The following is a 21,589-nucleotide window of genomic DNA, read 5'->3' on the forward strand; positions in this document are numbered from 1 at the left end:
AAACTTAATTACAGTGGGGCCTTGATTTATGAGTTTAATTCGTTCCGTGACGGAGCTCGGAACTCAAATTACTTGTATGTCAAATCAAAAAGTGAACGAGTGGGACACATGATGCTGGGCCAGCCGTGGGCAAACTACGGCCCGTGGGCCGAATCCGGCCCGTTTGAAATGAATAAAACTAAAAAAAAAAAAAAAAAGACCGTACCCTTTTATGTAATGATGTTTACTTTGAATTTATATTAGTTCACACAAACACTCCATCCATGCTTTTGTTCTGGCCCTCTGGTCCAGTTTAAGAACCCATTGTGGCCCTTGAGTCAAAAAGTTTGCCCACCCCTGTGCTGGGCTGATGTTGTAGCGTTCACTGTGACGTTTGCTGCACCAACTAGCAGTGGGGTATCTGAAGCTGACTCGTAACCCGAATTTTAGCTCGCTACTTAAAGCAAAAAATCAGCCGAGAGACGTCTTGTATCTCGAAAAACTCGTTAGTCAGGACACTCGTAAGTCAAGGCCCCACTGTATTAAAATTTTGCGGCAAAACACACAAATACATACATACTAGAGACCTGGTGCACGAAATGTGTGCACTTAGGGGGGCCCTCAGCCCAGCCTGGGCCCTCTTGCAGTCCAGGAGCCCTCAGGGGATTTCCAACTGACGGCTTAGGCCTGCTCCCCCGGGCCTACATCCTTAGCACTGCTGCGGAAGCGGGAGAGGCTCCTGCCACCACCGCTGCACTTGCCAGCAGTGAGCCCGGCTTCTGGCTGAGCGGCACTCCCCCTATGGGAGTGCATTGACCACCAGGGGGCAGCTCCTGCATTGAGTGTCTAACCCCTGGTGGTCAGTGAGCATCATAGCAACTGGTTGTTCTGCCATTCGGTCGATTTGCATGTTAGCCTTTTATTATATAGGATATATGTACTAGTATATCTACACTAATAAAAGAGAAAAATGGTAATTGGCGTACGACACTACCCTTTTCATTGGCTAATCAGGGCTATATGCAAATTAACTGCCAACAAGATGGCAGTTAATTTGCATATGTAGGCACAATGCAGGGAGGCGAAAGGGAAAGCAGGCACCCCCCGCTGCCATTGCAGGTCCCCGCTGCCCGGGCCGGACACCTAGGCCAGAGGCGTTAGGCCTGGGCAGGGGCGGAGCCTGCAACCGCGGGGAACTGGGGGTCCCCTGCCCAGGCCTGACACCTCTGCCGGAGGCCTCAGGCCTGTTCAAGGGGCCGATCCGGTGATTGGTGATCGGAGGGTGATGAGGGTCAACTCCTCTGGCCAAGGCATCAGGCCTGGGTGGGGGGCGGAGCCGGGGATTGGGGGGATATGATGGTCCCCTTGCCCAGGCCTGAAGCCTGGGTCAGAGGCGTCAGGCTTGGGCGGGGGTGGAGCAAGCGATCAGAGGGAGATGGGGGTCCCCTGCCCAGGCATGATTCCTGGGCCAGAGGCCTCAGGCCTGGGCGGGGGCCAGAGCCAGTGATCGGGGGGAGATGGGGGTCCCCTGTCCAAGCCTGACACCTCTGGCGGAGGCATCAGGCCTGGGCAAGGGGCCAATCCTGCGATTGGAGGGTGATGGGGGTCAATGCTTGAGGGCTCCCAGTATGTGAGAGGGGGCAGGCTGGGCTGAGGAACACTCCCCCCCCCACACACACACCCAGTGCACAAATTTCGTGCACCGGGCCCCTAATATTATATATTTTGTCAATCTGACAACAGATAGGTATAATTTTGATTCATTTACATCAGACAGCTATTGTTGTGTTGGCTGTTGTCATTTTTTAATTCAAAAATCTAAAGGAAAGTGGTCAGTGTCCCTAACTAACTAGTCAGGTATTGCATGTTTAAAAAAATTTTTGTGGCACACCAGAGAAAATTGTTGGATTATTGTAAAGAGAGAGAATAGTTGTGTGGTTAGTCCAAATACCTTTTTTATTTGTTTCAGATTATTTTCCCCCCAGTTATAAACTTGGGGGTGGTTATCTTTTTTATTGAGATATACTTAACATATACCAATGTGATAGTTTTAGGAGCACACCAGAATGATTTGATATATGTGTATATTGCAAAATGATTACCACAATTTAGTTAACATCCGTCACCAAACCTTAGTTACAAATTATTTTTTGTTATGATGAGAACCTTAAGATTTCTTAGCAACTTTCAAACATACAGTGCAGTGTTGTTAACTGTAGTCACCATACTGTAAATTACACCCCAAGGACTTATTTATCATATAACTGGAATTTTGTATCTTTTGATTATCTTTACCCATTTTGCACATTGCCTACCCCCACCTCTGGCAGCCACCAATCTGTTCTCTGTATGAGTTTGTTTGCTTTGTTAGATTCCACATATACAATATTTGTCATTCTCTAACTTATTTCACTTAGCATAATATCTTCAAGGTTCATCCTTGTTGTCACAAATGACAGGATTTCCTTTTTTTTTATGATAGAATAATATTCCTGTGTGTGTGTGTATACACACCACATTTTCTTTATTCATCTATCAATGGACACTTATGTTGTTTCCATGTCTTGGCTATACTGCAGTGAACATGAGGGAGCATCAGTGAACACTGGGGTTCTTTTTTGTGAAAGCTTCAGGGAATCTGTGGCTGTCATGGGAGCTATTTAGGTCCTCAGTATTAAAACCTACCTAGGACCTCCCAGGAAAAAGCCACTGGTGGCTCTGATGGCACCTACCCACATGGCTGGTATTGATAGCCTCCTCTCTTCTTTGTTTCTACCTATCTCCAGATGTCTCAGCTAAGCCTGTTTCCCTAGTAATCGTTTCTGCATGGTTATTCTCCATTTTGTGCTTCATTGTGCTGCTTTAGGATCTTCAGTGTATTTTTGAGCTTTCCCAGGGATATTTTCCTTCTTGGAGAGCTATCTATTTCCTTTCTTCTTCTTCCTTCTTCCTTCTTCCTCCTCCTCCTCCTTCCTCCTCCTCCCTCCTCCCCCTCCTTCCTCCCTTCCTCCTCCCTCCTCTCTTCTTCCCTCTTCTTCCTTCCTCCTCCTCCTCCTCCCTCCTCCTCCTTCCTCCTTCTTCTTTCTTCCTCTTCTCTCCTCCTCCTCCTCCTCCTCCTCCTCCTCCTCCTCCTCCTCCTCCTCCTCCTCCTCCTTTCTTCTTTCTTCTTCTTCTTCTCTTTGGTGGGATGAAAACTGGTGTCTCCTATGCCATCTTGCTGATGTCAGTTCTGAAAATACTTGATTTTCCTTTTTGAACTTTTTACTATTTAGCATGTCTTTGTTTTTGTTTGTCTTGACAATCATTTTTGACACTCGAAAAAACATACAGTTCATTTATCACAGGTCTTTATCCTATATAATAAAAGCCTAATGTGCTAAGTGTCTAGTCGTCCATTCAACCAATCAAAGCATAATATGCTAATGATATGCTAAGGCCGCTCAACTGCTTACTATGAGGTACACTGACCACCAGGGGCAGACGCTCTGGTAGGTTAGTTTGCTGCTGGGGTCCAGCCAATCAGGACTGATTGAGACGAGCCAGACATGCCCTGGAGCCCTCCCGTGGCCCCTCCCCGGCTGGCCAACTACCTGCGTCCCTCTCCAGCCCCGATCGTGCACCTGTGGGTGTCCCTCGGCTTGGCCTGTGCCCTCTTCGCCATTCAGGACCCCTCGGGGGATGTCAGAGAGCCAATTTTGGCCCGATCCTGCAGGCCAGGCTGAGGGACCCCACTGGTGCACGAATTCATGCACTGGGCCTCTAATCTTATCTAATTAAGGGGGAATATGCAAATTGACCATCACCCCATAACTGTCAAGATGGCTGCTCCCACAGCAGAGCCAGGGATTCCGTAATACAAGATGGCTGCACCCACAGCAGAGGCCGAGTTCCTGTAATGAGCCTTAACGAGCAATCAGCAGGGACCTGAGGCTGCGTGGCGCTTGGCCGGGGGCAGGGGAACTGAGGCCGTATCTCCTGCCCAGCAGGGCTTGACAGTATCTCAGACCATGTCCCCCATCCGGCAGGGCTTGATAGGGGACCTCAGGCCCCGTCCTAGCACCTGGCTGGGTGACCTGAGGCCACTACCCCCTCCCCCCCCCCCCCCCCATCCAGCTGGGCTTTATGGGGATGGTACCAGCTGGGTCTGGATCTAGGCCAATGGGGGTGGGGCTGGCCAGGTCTGGGTCTCGTGCGATTTTGAGGCGCACGTGGGTGGGCAGGGACTTGACTCTGGTTCCTGTGGCGTGCCCCAGGCTCTTACAGGAGGAAGATTTTTATATACATTTTACTAATTTTCTTTTATCTCTGACACTTCTATTATAAAGGCAAATAGCAATATTAAAATATTTTCTCTAATTCCCTTTTAATATGCACAAATTTTGTGCACTAGTTTTGTAATAATAGTAGCAGTAGCCTTCAAATGCTTTAGAGACATATTGTTTACTCATCATATCCCTCTTTTACAGATGAAGTAACTAGAACATAGAGAACATAAGTCATTTTGCCCAACCAAGGTCACACAGCTAGAAAAGTGTAGAACTAAAATTCAAGCCCAGGCAGTATGATTCTAACATCTGTACTCTTAACCTCTAGGTCAGGGGTCCTCAAACTTTTTAAACGGGGGGCCAGTTCACTGTCCTTCAGACCGTTGGAGGGCCGGACTATAGTTTAAAAAAAAACTACAAATTCCTATGCACACTGCACCTATCTTACTTTGAAGTTAAAAAAACAGTTTTCCGTGGGCCGCATGTTGCCCGTGGGCCGTAGTTTGAGGACCCCTGCTCTAGGTTATACTTCCTTTCAGGCCACTGTAAGGAAGCTTCTTAGACCTCTGATAACAGAAACCTTATTAATGTTTCCTGTGGTATTAGTTTTCTTCTAATAGTTGATTTTGATACTTAGCTTTTATGTTGCTCACTTTTCTCAAATGTTTGATTTTTAAGTGTGTACTTTTTTATTATTTCTTTTTATATTTGATCAAGCCTGTCTAAATTATTACATCTAGTGATTGTGGGAGAGAGAGTTGTGACTTGCTGGGAAGGATATATCATACTAATATTGGATATGAGGATTTCCTGTTCATGTTCTTTCTGTCCAGCACTGTTCTGCTTTTTGATTTACTTGTCAACATATGTAGTGCAGATACTTCCTTGCTTGGCAATGGTAGGGGAAGAGGATCCACCAGCTGCCTGGCTGGCGTTCCTAATGCCATCACTCTGAGGATTTCTAAAGGATTCTGTCTTGCCACCCATAACCTGCTTTAAATGAAACATGGTTTGCAGTATACTTCTGCTGTGGTTATACTGTGGTTTCTTCAATTTCATTTCTTCCCATTAGTCTTATGTCTTCTATTGCTACTATACAGTACTATTATAGTTTATTCTTATGGCTTTAGTGCTGTTGTGATATATTTAGCCTGTAATTTTAGGGTTGTAAGATTGGAGGTGACTATGTCAAGTGTGCTCTGTTCACTTTGATGCTATCTTCTGCCTGTAGTTCTTAATTTTTTGAGAGCCATTGAAATCTCTTTGACCATTTGGTGAATTTTATGTACTCTCACCCTGTTTTTTAAATTCAAGTGCAGCTGTGTACCTTTTGTACTGGAAGCAATGGCCAAATGTTAATTTGAGCATTAGTAGTTTTATAGACATTGATCATAACTAGGTTGGTAGTCATTGGGGCGGGGAGTGGGGGGCACTTTGCTTTTTAGTTAGGTATATTAGAGGAATGAGCTGATTTCTTGGAAAATAATTTGTTACTCAAGTTTGAGGAAAATTATTATAAAAGATATATTTATGTAGCAATGGAATTAACTATAAAGACACTTATATTTAAAGTATAATATAGAGCTGTTTCTGTCTAACAAGCAGTTTTGTAACATTTCTTTTTTTCCTGTTTTCTCTAGGTTTAACTATAGATCAACACATCATCTTGCGTCTCATGGGTTCTATGAATTTTTAAATTGGTTTGATGAAAGAGCATGGTATCCACTAGGAAGAATAGTAGGTGGTACTGTAAGTATATTTGCAGTTATTTTTGTTCATATCATAAAATTTTATAGTTATTTGAGTAAATCATAAGTTGCTCAGATGATGAAGATTCTCGAAAGCTTTGTATAGTTAACTAATATAGTTTTACTAGAGGCCTGGTGCACAAAATTCGTGCACGAAGGGGGAGGGGGATTCCTCAGCCTGGCCTGCATCCTCTTGAAATCCAGGATCCCTGTGGATCGGGCCTAAACTGGCCATCGGACATCCCTCGCGTAATCCAGGACCGCTGGCCCCTAACCGCCTCTGCCTGCCTGCCTGATAGTCCCTAACCACTCTCCTGCTTGCCTGATCGCCCCTAACCCCTCTGCCTGCCTGCCTGATTTCCCCTAACCACTTGCCCACCTGCCTGATCTCCCCTAAGTGCCTCTGCCTGCCTGATTGCCCCTAACTGCCTCTGCCTGCCTTATTGCCCTAAGTACTTTGCCTGACTGATCACCCCTAACCGCTCACTAGGGGCAGCCAGCTGGGGTGAGGAGCCGTGGTAGTTCTGGTTTCTGGTCGTTGTGGTCGTTCCGCCATTTTGGTCGCTGGGCTTTTATTATATAGGATTTGGCTGATTGACCAGTGTTTAATTTTTTAAATCTCTTGATAATATCTGCTCCACCCCCCCAACACACACACACACACACACCCATTTTGGGGTTATCTCACACGACCACTATTTCTGACAAATGGTGAAGGCTATGAAGGGGTCTCTTGTTACTGTGCATCCTCAGTTCAGGTTATTTGTATGCTTTTGTTTCTAATCTGTCTTAAATTACTCTAGGTAATTGAGTATCGATCATAGTTTATGGGAAATTATTATATTTAGAAGATGATGTAAGGGAAAATATTTTTAGTATTTGGGATGTAAGAAGAATATTGAAGCGAAAGTGAAAGACATATATGTTTAGTTTGGGTTTGGTTTTTTTTTTTTAATCATTTTTTTGTCAGAAGTTTATCAATTTTATCAGATTTCTTAACCCAAAGAAACTTTGACTTTATTGATTACTAGGGTCCCGATGCATGAAATTCGTGCAAGAGTAGGCCTTCCTTCCCCCGGCTGCCAGCACTGGCTTCCCTCTGGTTGCCAGAAGGCACCCGGGACCCGGGCTTCCCTTCGGCTGCTGGCAGGAACCCGGGTTTCCCTCGCAGCCCCGGCTTCGTCTGGAATGTCGTCCGGAAGGAAGTCTTGTCTTATTGCCATGTTACACTTCTATTATTATGGATTATTATAGATTTCTATTAAATATTTGTCTTGATTATATTAATTTGTATTTATTTTCTTCCTCTCACATTTTTGTTTATTCTGACTTTCTGATAACATTTGGTCAATAATTTCCAAACTTATTTTGTTATTAATATATTCATGTTAAAGCTATAAACTCCACACTAATCAGTGTTTTAGCTACATTGCATAAGTTTGCCTTTATACTCTTTTTAGTATTTTCATTGTCATTTATTCTACTTCATGGGTTATTTAGAATTGTATTTAACTTTTAAGTGTAAGAGGATTTCCTGTTATCTTGTTTTGATTTATATTTCAAATCTATTTCATTAAGAAAAAAATCATATATTTCGTTTAGGGAAAAATTCTGTATTTTCATTCCATTAAAACTTATTGAGACTTGATTCGTGGCTCACAATTTGGCAAATTTTATAAAGGCTCCCTTTGTGTTTGGAAAGAATATATTTTCTGTGATAGCAAGATGTTGTGTTTCCAATTTGAGGCATCTTCTTATTCTAGATGTAAATAGAGAGAAAGATACAAGGAGAGTAGTCGTGATGGTTTCCAGGGCAAATTAGAAAGATATTGAGTGGTAAGAGATATGGTAGATGGTTATTAGCTGCATTTCTTGTCACACACTTTATTATATTAGTATTTGATGCCCCTAGTTTGTTTCCTGTCACTGGAGGCTTGTTTTCTGAGACTCTTGGTATCCTGGTATTTGGGACTATTCCTATAATAATCTTTTTATTTTGCCTTTGCTGGAGCCCTTAGGGGTTTTACTTTTTTAAGGGTACTTTTTAAAAGATCATTTGTTAGCTTGAAGTTTCATATACCTAAAGTTGTTATAAATGTGGAACCCATATTCACACGTGATGAATGAGTTTCTTATTTCTCATGTTTCTATTTAGGCTTTGGATATACCATAAGGCAAAACGTTTCTTATTGCTTCCCTTAATGAATGAGAAGAATTTGTCTAGTTTCACCAAATAGGTCTTGGCTTTGTTCTGGGAGTAGGCCTTTTCTCTGATACCAGTATTGAGCAATAATCCCCCAACTTCTAGTCCTTAAGGTATATATTAGACCTGGAGTGTCTTTTCCCCCCATCTTCTTTTGGGCTAACATGACATTAGTACCTACTTTGAACTTTCTCTTTATTTTTTTTGCATCTGGAGGGTTCCCTTTTTTAAAAGCTTAAATATGCCCCCTTTTTTGTTGTGGGGTTTTGTTGTTTGGTTAGGGGTGGTTTTTTTTGTATTTTTAATCAGAATTTGGTATGTCAGCTCAGTTTGCCAGATTATCATGAATATATTAACTTACCTTTAGAGGCATTTTCAAATTTATTTTCATGTTCATTGAATACAGCTGACAAAATCATACTCTGGAACCTTATATTTATGAAATGAAGTAAAATTTTAATTTTTAAGAATGGTGATGATGATGATTGCCACACTTTCCCCCCCTCTTCCTTTATTCCATTCTTCTGCGCATTCAGAAGGTATTGAGTATCCATTTTGTGCCAGTCATTGTTTTGGGTGCTGGGGAAAATGTTCCTGCTCTTCTGAAGCTTATATTTTTGTGAGGGTGTTTTAGTTAATAGACAATATATAAAATACGTAAAATAAGAAGTATGTGAAATAGTGATAAGTAATGGAGAAAAAGCAAGGGGGTGGGTTAAAGACCTTGGGAATTTGCTATTTTAAATAGTATTAGCTAGGAAAGGAAATTTATGACATTCTTTGTAGCTTTTGTGATAGAGAAAAGAACCTTTTAGGGTTTAGTGAAGGATAGAAATGTAAATACACATTTTAATCACTGATGAATAGCTAAAAAGTTGTCCTTTTTACTTTACTTTGAATCTTCTTGATGTTTTATGTTCCATGTTTAGAGTGAGGATGAAGAGTACAGCAGCTATTTTAAGTGGTAGAAAAAATGCTCAACCTTCTAGGAGTCCCAAATATGGTCTTTGAATTCACAAAGTGATTGATTAGTCCTTCATTTCCCAGCTAGAATTGTGTACTTTTCAAATCTTGTCTTTGAAAGAAGGAAAGAATCCTGTACATTACTTCATTTTCTCTCCTTTTCTCATTCCTTTATAACGCACAAATATGGGCAAAATTAGGGCATGTTTAAAACCCTAAACCTCAGGACAAGTTAGACTAGGACCCTGTTTTATAATGAAAAAATAGTGGAATTAATAAGTTACCCACAGTTTTCCATTGGAAAACATTTTTAGTGTTAATAATTATTCTATATGATCTTTTTTTATTAATTTAAATATGTATCTCTCCATATATGAGCTTTTTATTTGTATCCAGTACAAAAGTACATTTAGTTTTGAAGTATGTGAGGAAGGAAAACTTTTGAGATATTCTCAAACTTACTGTAAACAATATGTAATAATAAAGAACTTATGTTAGTGTTTTCAGCTACCTCATTTTATATGTCATTAAATTTTCTATTTTTTTCTTCCTAGGTTTACCCAGGGTTGATGATAACAGCTGGCCTTATCCACTGGATTTTAAATACATTGAACATAACAGTTCACATAAGAGATGTATGTGTATTCCTTGCACCAACTTTTAGCGGCCTTACCTCTATATCTACTTTCCTGCTTACCAGAGAACTTTGGAACCAAGGAGCAGGACTTTTAGCTGCTTGTTTCATTGCTATTGTACCAGGTTACATTTCTCGGTCAGTAGCTGGATCTTTTGATAACGAAGGCATTGCTATTTTTGCACTTCAGTTCACATATTACTTATGGGTAAGTAACATGTAATTTATTGTTACCATTAATACATAGAACTTTCTGCTGAAATGCTGTAAGTTGTACACATTTGTCTTTTATCAATTACTAGAGGCCGGTGCATGAAATTCATGCACTGGGGTGGGGGGGGGGTGGGGGGGAGTGGAGTCCCTCAGCCCGGACTGCACCCTTTCACAGTGTGGAAGTCCTTTGGGGAATGTCCAAATGGATGTTGAATTTTGTCAAATGCTTTTTCTGTACCTATTGATACAGATACATGATCTTTTTCCTTTGACCTTTTGATGTCATGAATTTCGTTAATTACTTTCAAATGTTGAACCAGATTTTTATACCTGGGATAAATCTAACTTGATCATGGTATATAATTACTATATACTAGAGGCCCGGTGCACAAATTCATGCACAGGTGGGTTCCCGAGGGGGGTGGGGGGGATGGGGGGGTTGTGTGGGACATGATCAGCCCCTCCAGCAGGTGGTGGAACACCCTTGCTGGCCTGGGATCTGGATTCATCCCACTGACATTTGCGCTGGTTGTTGGGAGCCACCTGGTGGCTGCTTTTATATCATTTCTTCCTTGCAGAGTGTCTAGGGAGGGGAAGCAGCGCAGTACCCGAGGCCTACTTCCAGGAGACTGGTGACGCTTGTCCGTCATGTCTGGCCTGTTCTCTGGAGATTGGACCTGTAGAACTAATGAGGGAGTGAGTGGTTGTTGCCAGGCTGGTGGGCCACTGGGACGGTTTGGTCAGCTGAGCGGTGCTTCCACTGTGGGAGTGCACTGACCACCAGGGGCCAGCTCCTGCATTGAGTATCTGCCCCCTGGTGGTCAGTGCGCATCATAGCAACTGGTCGATTGGTCATTCAGTTGTAACGGTCACTTAGGCTTTTATCTACTTATATAAAAATCATGGGTGGTGGTCATCACGACCTGAACCGCCGCGACCAAGTGAAGGAAGTCAGTCTTGCAGGGGTTGTCTTGGCAACTGCTGCGCCCTCCCCCGAGCTGTGTTCCGGAGCTGTTTCTGGTGAGGGCGGGGTTTGAGGCAGGAACCCCCCCTCGGAGGGTGGACCCACTGAATCCTGGGTCGTTTTGCCAAGGGCTGCGCCCTCCCCAGCTGTTTCCCGTGTGGCCGGTGGGAAGAACCCACCCTCAGAGCACCAGGAATGCCCAGCAGCAGTCAGTCCTGGATTACTGAGGTGGAAGCCACGGCGTGGTGGAACTCTGGGTCTGGCCCAACAGGGGGCATGGCCGACCTTCAAACCAGACCCTGACAGTAGAAAGGAGGGAACCCTATTCTTCACAGAATCTGCTGTTGGATAGCTTGCTGTCAGTGGCCTGCCAGCCAGGAACCCCATTCTCCTGCACCCTGGACCCTGACAGGAGGGAGGAGGGAGCCCCTTTCCTCACAGAATCGACATGTGGCCAGTTTGCTAATTCCCTTTTTAAAGAAAATATATTTTATTGATTTTTTACAGAGGAAGGGAGAGGGATAGAGAGTCAGAAACATCGATGAGAGAGAAACATCGATCAGCTGCCTCCTGCACACTCCCCACTGGGGATGTGCCCGCAACCAAGGTACATGCCCTTGACCAGAATTGAACCCGGGACCCTTGAGTCCGCAGGCCGATGCCCTATCCACTGAGCCAAACCGGTTACGTCAATTAATTCTCTTTTAATGGGCACGAATTTCGTGCACTGGGCTACTAGTATATATAGAAGATAGATTGTTGGATTTGATTTGCTAATATTTTGTTGAAGATTTTTTAATTATTTTATTAACCTTTTCAAAGAACTAGCTGAGATTCATTGATCTTTTCTATTGTGCTTTTAAATTTCTATTTCATTTATTTTGGCTCTGATCTTGATTATTTATTTCTGTTTACTTTGGGTTTTGTTTGTTGTTTTTCTAGTTTCTTTAGATGTAAAGTTAGATTGTTTATTTCGGATTTTTCTTATTTCTTGTGGTAGGCCTGTAAAACTGATCTTCCCTTTTAGAACATGCTTTTGCTGCATTCCACAATTTTGAAATGTTGTATTTTCATTTTCATTTGTCTCAAGATAGTTTTTTATCTCCTCTAATTTCTTCTTTAATCCATTGGTGGTTTTGTGGCATGTTGTTTATTCTCTATGAATTTGTGTTTTTTCCATTTTTTCCCCCTGTAGTTGATTTCTGGTTTCATGCCAATGTGGTTGGAAAAGATACTTGATATGATTTCAGTCTTCTTGAATTTACTGAGGATTGTTTTGTGCCTAATTTTATCCTGGAGAATGTACTGTGTGCATTTAAAAAAATGTGCATTCTGCTGTTTAGGGATGAAATGTTTTATAAATGTTAAGTTCATCTGGTCTAATGTAACATTTCAGGTCATTATTTCTTAATAATTTTCTGTGTGGATGGTGTGTTTTTAAACCACTACTTAAACTCTTTTACAAGGTGTATGTTTTTAAAAGATGCACTTTTTGTCATCACATTATTTTCAAAGTACTGTTGGTGGACATTTTTTGGTAAGCTTTTTGTTATGTGTTCTTTAGAGATTCTAACCTTTTTTCCATCAGGTTTAAGAGTATAATCTTTGTAGCCAATCTGCCATGGTTTGGTTCCTTTTTGTTTAAATGCTACCACTGAGGGTGCTTAAATCACCCTAATGTGTATTTTATCAACTATAAAATGGAGTATTAGTACCTATCTGATATGATTTAAATAAGTTAATGCTTGTAAAGGTATAGAATATTGTGGGAACATGGAAAGTGATGAGCACATGTTTGTTCTATTGTTACTATTCACCAAAAACAGCTAATAGAGATAAAATAGTACTTGGAGCAGTGCTTATCATCTTGCCTCGTATAGTTTTTGGTGGTGGTGGTTTCTTAAAAATGTTTTGTTCTGTAACTTTATAATCAGTACTTTTCCTTCACCCATATTCCTTACAACCAGAAATTTGATTTCTGTCTCTCTATATGGTATTTTGAAGTTTCTTTTTTAGAATGCCCCATCATCAGATAGTAAGGGTTAATCCTTTGTGTCTAGCCTACTTTAGTTAGCATAATAAGTTGAGAGTCATCCATGTTATTGCATGTTTTAGTAGTCTGTTACTTTTCATTGCTGAGTAGTATTCTGTTGCATGGATGTACTATATAGAGTTATTTTGTTTTCTAGCTTTTGAAAGTTGTGTGAGTAAAGCAGCTATAATTATTTGCATGCTATTCTTCATATTGACATATATTAGTATTCCTCTTAGATGCCTAGTTGTGGGATTTCCGGTTTACATAAATACATTTTTAATTTTTAAAAAAAGCTGCCAGTTTTCCAAAGTGGCTATGGCATTTTGCATCCTCTCTATCAGAGTATGTGGAGTTACATTTACTTGCTTCACCAATGAATGGGATGTTCAAAATGTATTAATTTTTAGCCATTCTAGTAAGTAACAGTATCTCATGGTTATAATATGCTTTTCCCTAATGACTGATATTGAGCATTGTTTCACGTGCTTGTTTTCCATCTGTTCAAACCTTTGGCTATGTTTCAGTTGGGTTATTTGTTTTCTTATTATTGAGTTGTAAAACTTCTTTGTATATTTTAGAAATAAGTCTTTTATCAGATGCGTGTTGTGCAAACATTTTCTCCCAGTCTGTGGCTTGTCTTTTTGTTTTTTTAATGGTATCTTTCTAAGAGCTGAAATGTTTAATTTTGATGTTCAATTCATATATATATATATATATATATACACACACACACACACACACACACACACACACACACACACACACACACATATATATACTATTTTTAAATGGATCTTGGTTTTGGTGTATTGTTAGAAGTCTGTGTATAATCCAAGATCACAAACACTTTCTCTAGAAATAGAGTATTTTTAGGTTTTACATTAAGATCTGTGATCCATTTTGAGTTGATTATGGCCTGTGGTGCAAGAATAGGGTTAGGGTTCTCTGCTTTTGGATTTGGATATCCATTGATCCAACTCCCATTGTTGAAAAGACAGTTCTTTCTCCATTGAGTTATTTACCTTGGTATCCTTGTTAAGATCAGTTGTCGATATACATTGTGTCTATTTGGCAATTCTTCCCTACTGTTTTGATCTGTTATGTATCTATCCTTATGACACTACACTAGGTTGTGTTTATTAGTTTATAAAAACACTTGAAATCCGGTAGCATGAGTAATTCAACTTCGTTCCTCTTTTTCAGACTTTTTTTTTTTTTTTTTACTCTTCCTAGTCTTTTGCTTTATATAAATTTTTGAATTGGCTTATCAACATCTACCCAAAAAGCCAACTGGAATTTTTATTGGGAGTACATTATCTATAGATGAGTTTGGGGAGAATTGTCATCTTAATATGACAGCCTGGTGGAGGCCCATGAAAAAGAGCTTGTGAGTGCTGACTTCCCTTTTGTCTAGATCCTTAGCTATTCTAGCATTTGCATAATTCTTTGCCTTGTAACTAACTTTATGATAAGCTTAAGAAAGCTTATTGTTTAGACTTTTTTCCTAATTATGGTGAAATTGACCTTTTTAGCTTTCCACATTCAAAGCACAAGCAGAATTTAAGTCTTTTAATACTGTAAACCTGAACACGTTTGTAGATCTTCTAGAGGAATGTTTTTCCAATAGAATTTTGTGTGACAATGGAAATATTCTCTATCTACTCTGTTTAATAGAGGTCCCAGTTATCAACTTATTTTTCATGGATCATACATTTGGTGTTGTATCAAAAAATAACAAACCATCATCAGACCAAGGATACCCAGATTTTCTCCTATGTTGTTTTCTGAAAGTTTTATAGTTTTGTGCTTTACATTTAGATCTGTGACCCACTTTGCTTTAAATTTTGTGGAATATAATGAGGTCTTTGTTCAGATTCACTTCTTTGCATGTACGCATCTAGTTGTTCTAGAACCATTTTGTTGAAAAGACTATCCTTTCTCTATTGAATTGCCTTTGCACCTTTGTCAAAGGTCAGTTGACTATTTGTGTGGGTCTTCTTGTGGGCTCTCTTTCTGTTTCATTGATCTTTGTTCTTTCACCAATACCATACTGTGTTGATGACAGTAGTCGTCTCCCGCCTTTCCCACAGGGAACATATCTTAAGACTCCCAATGGATGCTTGAAATGGTGGGTGGTAGCAAACCCTGTATTTACTATGCTTTTTACTGTGCATACATATCTATGATAAAGTTTGGTTCGTAAATTAGGCATAGTAAGAGATTAACAACAGCAGTGAGAAAATAGAAGCTATGTGAATGTGGTCTCTCAAAGATTTAATTTTTGAAAAGTCTCCAGAAATTTTCCACATATAAATTTATAACCTTTACTATCTTAACACTTACGCACTGTGGCTGTGAATTTTGTAGTTTGAGGTTAAACAGCAAAACAAAAATGAATTTCTTTTTCCTTCACAATTCCACAATATAATATTTGTTCTTACTGTAGATCTTAGCAACCTCAGCTTATGTTTTTTTCCCCTCTTTCCTTATTGAATCAAGGACTTCTACCTTTTCCCTTAATAAAAGCATTCCACAGCTTTCCTTTGGCATATAAGAATTGCCAGCATCACTACACTTGTGCTTTGAGGCCATTTTAAAGTAAAATAAGGGTTAAATGAGCATGAGCACTGCAGTACAGAGACAGTTGATCTGATAACTAAGATGGCTACTAAGTGACTAATGAGCAGGTAGCATACAGTTGTGGAGATACTGGACAAAGGGATGATTCATATCTAGATAGGACGAAAGGGGACAGCACAAGATTTCATCACGATTCTGAATGACACTAAATTTAAAACTTATGGATTATTTCTGGAATTTCCCATTTTATATTGTTATACTGTGGTTGACTTAAGGTAATTGAAACCTTAGAAAGCAAAACCATGGATGGGAGGCTCTACTGATTGATTGTACCTGTTCTTTGCTTTAATGTAGTAGTATAGTAGAGGCCCATTTTAAAAGTAAAGAATTCCTTTAAATGAGCTCTCAAAAATAATGTTAAAATTGAACTTCTTATCAGGCATGGCAATGAATCTTTTAATATAGAATTGCTTGTAATGGGACTTAGTTTCTTTAGAACATTCACATGATTCATCTTAAAAAATGACCCCTTGCTCTTGGCATGAGTATTTAGAGCCTTGTGTTTCTGAAATTTAAAATGTAGTTTTCTGCTTACAAAATATATCCAGAGACATGGAAGCATGGAATAGACTGTGGAATCTCAGAGGGAACTTCCGTGGGGGAGGATGGGTGGGATCAACCAAAGAACTTGAATGTATATAGTATGCATAACTTAAGGACACAGACAGTAGGGTGGTGAAAGCCTGGGGCAGGGAGTGGTTGCTAGAAGAGATCAATGGTGGTAAGTCACTAGGTGGAAATTGGTCAAATTTTTGAGCCTTTGTTTACTGCAAGTTATCTTCCCCATTCAGAGTAATTGAGAATTTTACTGTTATATTATTAGGCTGTTTAGAAACTATTTTGGGAATACAGTGGGGCCTTGACTTACCAATGTCCCCACTAACCAGTTTTTTGAGATACCAGCTGTCTCTCTGCCGATTTTTTGCATTGAGTTGATAGAGTAATTTGAGTTAAGAGCTCCTTAATGAGCTCCTTAACGAGCTCGGTCTCGAAACGAATTAAACTCGTAAGTCAAGGCCCCACTGTATAATAGTTTCTTGAAGATATTGATTATAGTATCTGAAAATTTCTAGATAATGAAAAATTTTCCAAAATGATCACATTCAAATGCAAAGTTACATATTAAGGTTAAGCAAATAAACAATATGGAAATGAAGATTTACTGAATAATTTTATTCTTTAGTTAAAATCTCAATTTGATATTAATAACTTTAATATAAAAATGTAACAAATGGAAACATAATTTCCTTTAAGATAATTCTTTTTTACTGAAAACTAAATAGCTAGAAATAAAATCAAAGCAATTTTTAAAATGCTTGACTGCTGCCGAGTGTTATAAATGCATATATTAAGTGGATCTGAATAACCTTAGTACATTTTAAAAATGACTTTGGCTTTTTGTAATACATGTTTACTAAACATTTTTTATTTAGCAGGAGCATTTATTAACGTATTTATTACATCAGCTTTTTTGTTTGTTTTTAGGTAAAATCTGTAAAAACTGGTTCTGTTTTTTGGACAGTGTGCTGCTGCTTATCGTATTTCTATATGGTAAGATACTATATTTGAAACTACATGAGGGCTAACAAATCTTTTTAGAAGTTAGACCAGTTTCTCCTCTTCATTTTCTTTTTATCAGGGGCTAGTTCTCCACTTTGTTTCTTCTGAAATCTTTAGGATCTTAATTTTGTTTAATGTATACTCTTTCATTACTCCCATTCTCTTCCCTTACCCGTATCCCCAGGGCCCATATGTGTGGTGTGCCAGCTCAGCCAAGGGTTCGGTGAGCCTGAGAGGGGGCGGCGAAGGATGTAGAAAAGACAAAGAGAATAAGCTGGGTCTAAGTCAGAGGTTCTCAACCTGTGGGTCGTGACCCCGACCCTTTCACAGGGGTCGCATAAGACCATCGGAAAACACATATATAATTACATAGTGTTTTTGTGATTAATCACTATGCTTTAATTACGTTCAATTTGTAACAATGAAAATACATCCTGCATATCAGATATTTACATTATGATTCATAACAGTTGCAAAATTACAGTTATAAAGTAGCAACAAAAATAATTTTATGTTTTGGGGTCACCACAACATGAGGAACTGTATTAAAGGGTCACGGCATTAGGAAGGTTGAGAACCACTGGTCTAGGTGGATCTCCTATGCCTGGCTAAGGCCACAGAGAGAGATCCGGACAGCAAGCGGAGCCTTTGTTTTATAGCCAGAGGTCAACACTGTAGTGGTCACCATAGTTACAATGTTCTTGCGAGTTTCACTTGTTTTGACAGCACTTGCTCCATTTCCCTCAGCCCATTGGCTACTCAGATAAAATCTAGGGAGCATCATAAGGTCAAGCCCAATTATGCTAAGAGGGCTATGCCCTCTAAGCTGGGACTTGTTTGTGGCTTTGACAATAGGTCAGTTGGAGGCTTAAACCTATAACCACTCCCTACACATGTGGACTTTTGCTTTAGTGGTGAGGGTTAATACTCAACCTCTCAAATATAATATTTGCAGCAAATGAAACAAAAATCTTTCTTTTTAAATATACAACTCAACCTAAATAATGGTGACATCCTCTAGGCCAGTGGTTCTCAACCTTCTGGCCCTTTAAATACAGTTCCTCATGTTGACCCAACCATAAAATTATTTTCATTGCTACTTCATAACTGTAATCTTGCTACTGTTATGAATCATAATGTAAATATCTGATATGCAGGATGGTCTTAGGTGACCCCTGTGAAAGGGTCATTTGACCGCCAAAGGGGTCATGACCCATAGGTTGAGAACCGCTGCTCTAGGCTAACCTGTAAACTACATATTTTTTTCAACAAATTACTTAAGATTGAGGTTCAGTATTACCTCTTCATTCTCCTGTCTTTTTCACAGCACAGCCTGTTTAGTAGTTTTATGCCTGAAAATTAATGATAAAGTTAGGTACCTTTTTTGTTTTGTTTTTAAACAAATGTCATAGGATTTTTGTATCCAAATTATCTGTACCACTTTTAAAGTGGTTAAAGCCTGGGACACATTCTGTGTAATTATACTCAGTAATAGTAAACCTCTTTCAAGTTAAGACTTAAATTTTGGAAATAATCAGGAATCCTTCAGTTAGGTGCTCAGAGTAACATTCTTTTTGCTGGGGGAAAAAACAGTAGCATGTGACTAAAACAATAAACTGATGTTCTTGTTTGCATTATAAACTGAAGACGGTTCCTTATAAGTGGTTCTGAAATATTGTAGACAAGAGCAGCATTGTTAAAATACGTATATGTTAATATGTAGTCTCTCAAGACTATAAGCCATTGCTATACATGGCTTTTTCAAACTTTTAATTATTAGAGCACATCCAAAAACTTTTATCTTGATAAGACCCTGTTTTCTATTATTGAATGTACTTAAAAATTAATTCTATTGATTGAGAATAAACATTATCTTTAGAATCTTTATAAATTTACACTAGAACATACTCAGTTATTCAGATTAAATAGAATTATTCTAATTTTGTGATATAGGCTAAACATTAAAATGGTATCTTGATTTGTATAGGAAATAATTTATACCCTATGCAGCACCTTTATTTTGAGGATTCAAAGCATATCCAGATCATTTTAGTATTCCCTTTAGTTGAGTTGTTGACTTCTGCTAACAGTCCTGTTTATATTCTCCGTAAAGTTTCTTGAATATATTTATCACGCAAAAATGGGGGAAGTAAATGGGCTTTTTTCCTTTAAATATTTATGATCTATATATCCTGAAAGTCCTTACTTCATGACAATCCTTTTACTTTCAATTCATAAGTTATAATGTTCTCAACATTCTCATTAAATTTAATTTGACATTTTCTCAAGTGAATGTAGGAAAGCATTTTGGATTTATAGTATTGTATTATTTAATTATTATCAATAAAAGGAGAAATAAGTTATTTGTGGTTACATAAATCCATTTTTAAGCATCTCTCAAAATTGCTAAGTATATTTGCTTACTGTATGCTTTGATTATCATGACAAAACTTACCTATTTAAAAAAAGCAAACAAATTATTTAACTTATTTACCCATAGGTCTCTGCTTGGGGTGGTTATGTGTTTATTATCAACCTTATTCCACTGCATGTATTTGTGTTATTACTGATGCAGAGATACAGCAAAAGAGTCTACATAGGTAAGTGATTTGACTTTTGAAATCTTTCTGCTTTTAAAAGGTGTTTCATATACGATATTTTCATTACACAGACTTTCTCTTAGGCCAGTATTAGCAATGAGAAGGTAAAATAATTTTATATTCATTTTGCTTTTTGTATTTATAATGAGGGCTAGGCATTTTACCTAAGTGTGTTGTTACCAACTTCTTGATGAGCTTTTATAGAAATTAGTCTAGATTTAATATTTGTCAGTCATTTTTCTAAAATTGGGGGAATGAGCATTTCTGTCATGAAAATCATCCACATAAACATATTATTCAAATCCAGCTTACTCACTAGAAAAGATTGAGCATCCTCAAAGTAAACAGTTTAAACTTTTAAAAGCCCTTTCTGTGTAATATTCAGCAGACTTAGTTCATTTGGGCTGCCATAAAAAATACCACAGACTAGGTAGCTTGTAAACAACAAGAATTTACTTTTCACAATCTGACTGGAGGGTCCAAGATTGAGGCACCAGAGGTCATGTTCTTGGGAGGGCCCTCTTCCTGGTACATAGCTTTCCTTTGCCCTCCCATGGTGAAAGGGATGTGCTAACTCTTAGAGCTTCTATCAAAAGGGCACTAAATCCCTGGAGCCTTCCTGACATAATCATCTCCCACCTTCTAATGCCATCACCTTGGGCATTAGGTTTTCAGTATAAGAATCTGGGGGTTGGGGCATAAACATTCAGACCATGGCATATCTTCATTTAGTCTACAGTTTTTAAAACATTCTTGAATTAGATACTTAGTGATTGATGGTGTCTCAAGTCTTAGAGTTCATTTTCTGTAATATAGACAGAAAATTCTTATGGGTTGAATTAATCAGAGAGAAGTTGTGATCAAAAACCAATATCTCAGTAAAATAATACAATTTCATTATAATAATATTTTTGGAAAACAGTAACACAAAGATATAAAATCTCATTAGCATGATTAAAAACCATAGTAGTTTGGCAGTTCCTCAAAAACTTAATCACAGTTATCATATGATCCAGCAATTCCACTACTAGGTCCAGAATAGGCAAATCCAGAGAGAGAAAGTAGATTTAGTGGTTGCCAGGGGGTTTAGAGAGTGGAGAAATGACTGAATGGGTATGAGATGAGGACATGTTCTGGAAATAGGTAGTGGTGATAGTATACAACTTTGTGAATATATTAAAACCAATGGTATATTTTAAAAGGGTGAATTTTATTGAGTATTCATTATATCAATTATAAACAATTTTAGTATATTTATAGCCATTTCAGTGTACCTTATAACAGTTACCACTAGCATAATTAACACATTTCGTACCACTCAGAAGTTTTCTCGTGTTTCGCGTGCCATCTGTTAAGAACCGCTCACGAATGTTCTTGTATTTCACGCCCATGGAAAAAGGAGCGAATCTAGATACTTATGTAAATTTTGTTTGGTCCCTCTTCATAGAGGAAAATGTTTTACACAGTACCATACGTTAAAAAAGTACTAGGAACTTTAATTGTTTAATTGTTTTTGTAAATAAAAATGTTATAATTATTGAAAAACATCACCTAAAGTGCATTATGATGATTTAAATAACGTGCAGTTTGCCCAAAAACATGTGGTCCCTGGCGTATGTCTTAGAGATTTCTATGCGGTACGCAATGTGTTAATATGTCTAGTTCTTATTATTCATCACAACTTTCCTAAGTTCTTTACATGTATTTAACTCATTAATCTTCATAAAGACACTGTGTGGGTAGGCATTGTTACTATCTTCATTTTACAGACAAGGAAACAAGACA

At 38.8% G+C, this 21,589-nt stretch overlaps 1 protein-coding gene across 1 annotated transcript in view; it reads left to right on the forward strand.

Annotated features, from left to right (window-relative positions):
• The first annotated feature begins 9,757 nt into the window (after positions 1-9,757).
• Positions 9,758-21,589, forward strand: part of STT3B (STT3 oligosaccharyltransferase complex catalytic subunit B) — a 41,280-nt gene continuing 29,448 nt past the window's right edge. Inside the window, exons 1-3 of the mRNA XM_081106440.1 lie at positions 9,758-10,000; positions 17,130-17,195; positions 19,705-19,804. Coding sequence (XP_080962566.1) covers positions 17,193-17,195; positions 19,705-19,804 — 103 coding nt within the window. The 5' untranslated portion in view covers positions 9,758-10,000; positions 17,130-17,192. The remainder of the gene's footprint in view (positions 10,001-17,129; positions 17,196-19,704; positions 19,805-21,589) is intronic.

Source organism: Myotis nattereri, assembly GCF_964212035.1.
Source record: "Myotis nattereri genome assembly, chromosome: 14".
NCBI classification, from domain to species: domain Eukaryota; kingdom Metazoa; phylum Chordata; class Mammalia; order Chiroptera; family Vespertilionidae; genus Myotis; species Myotis nattereri.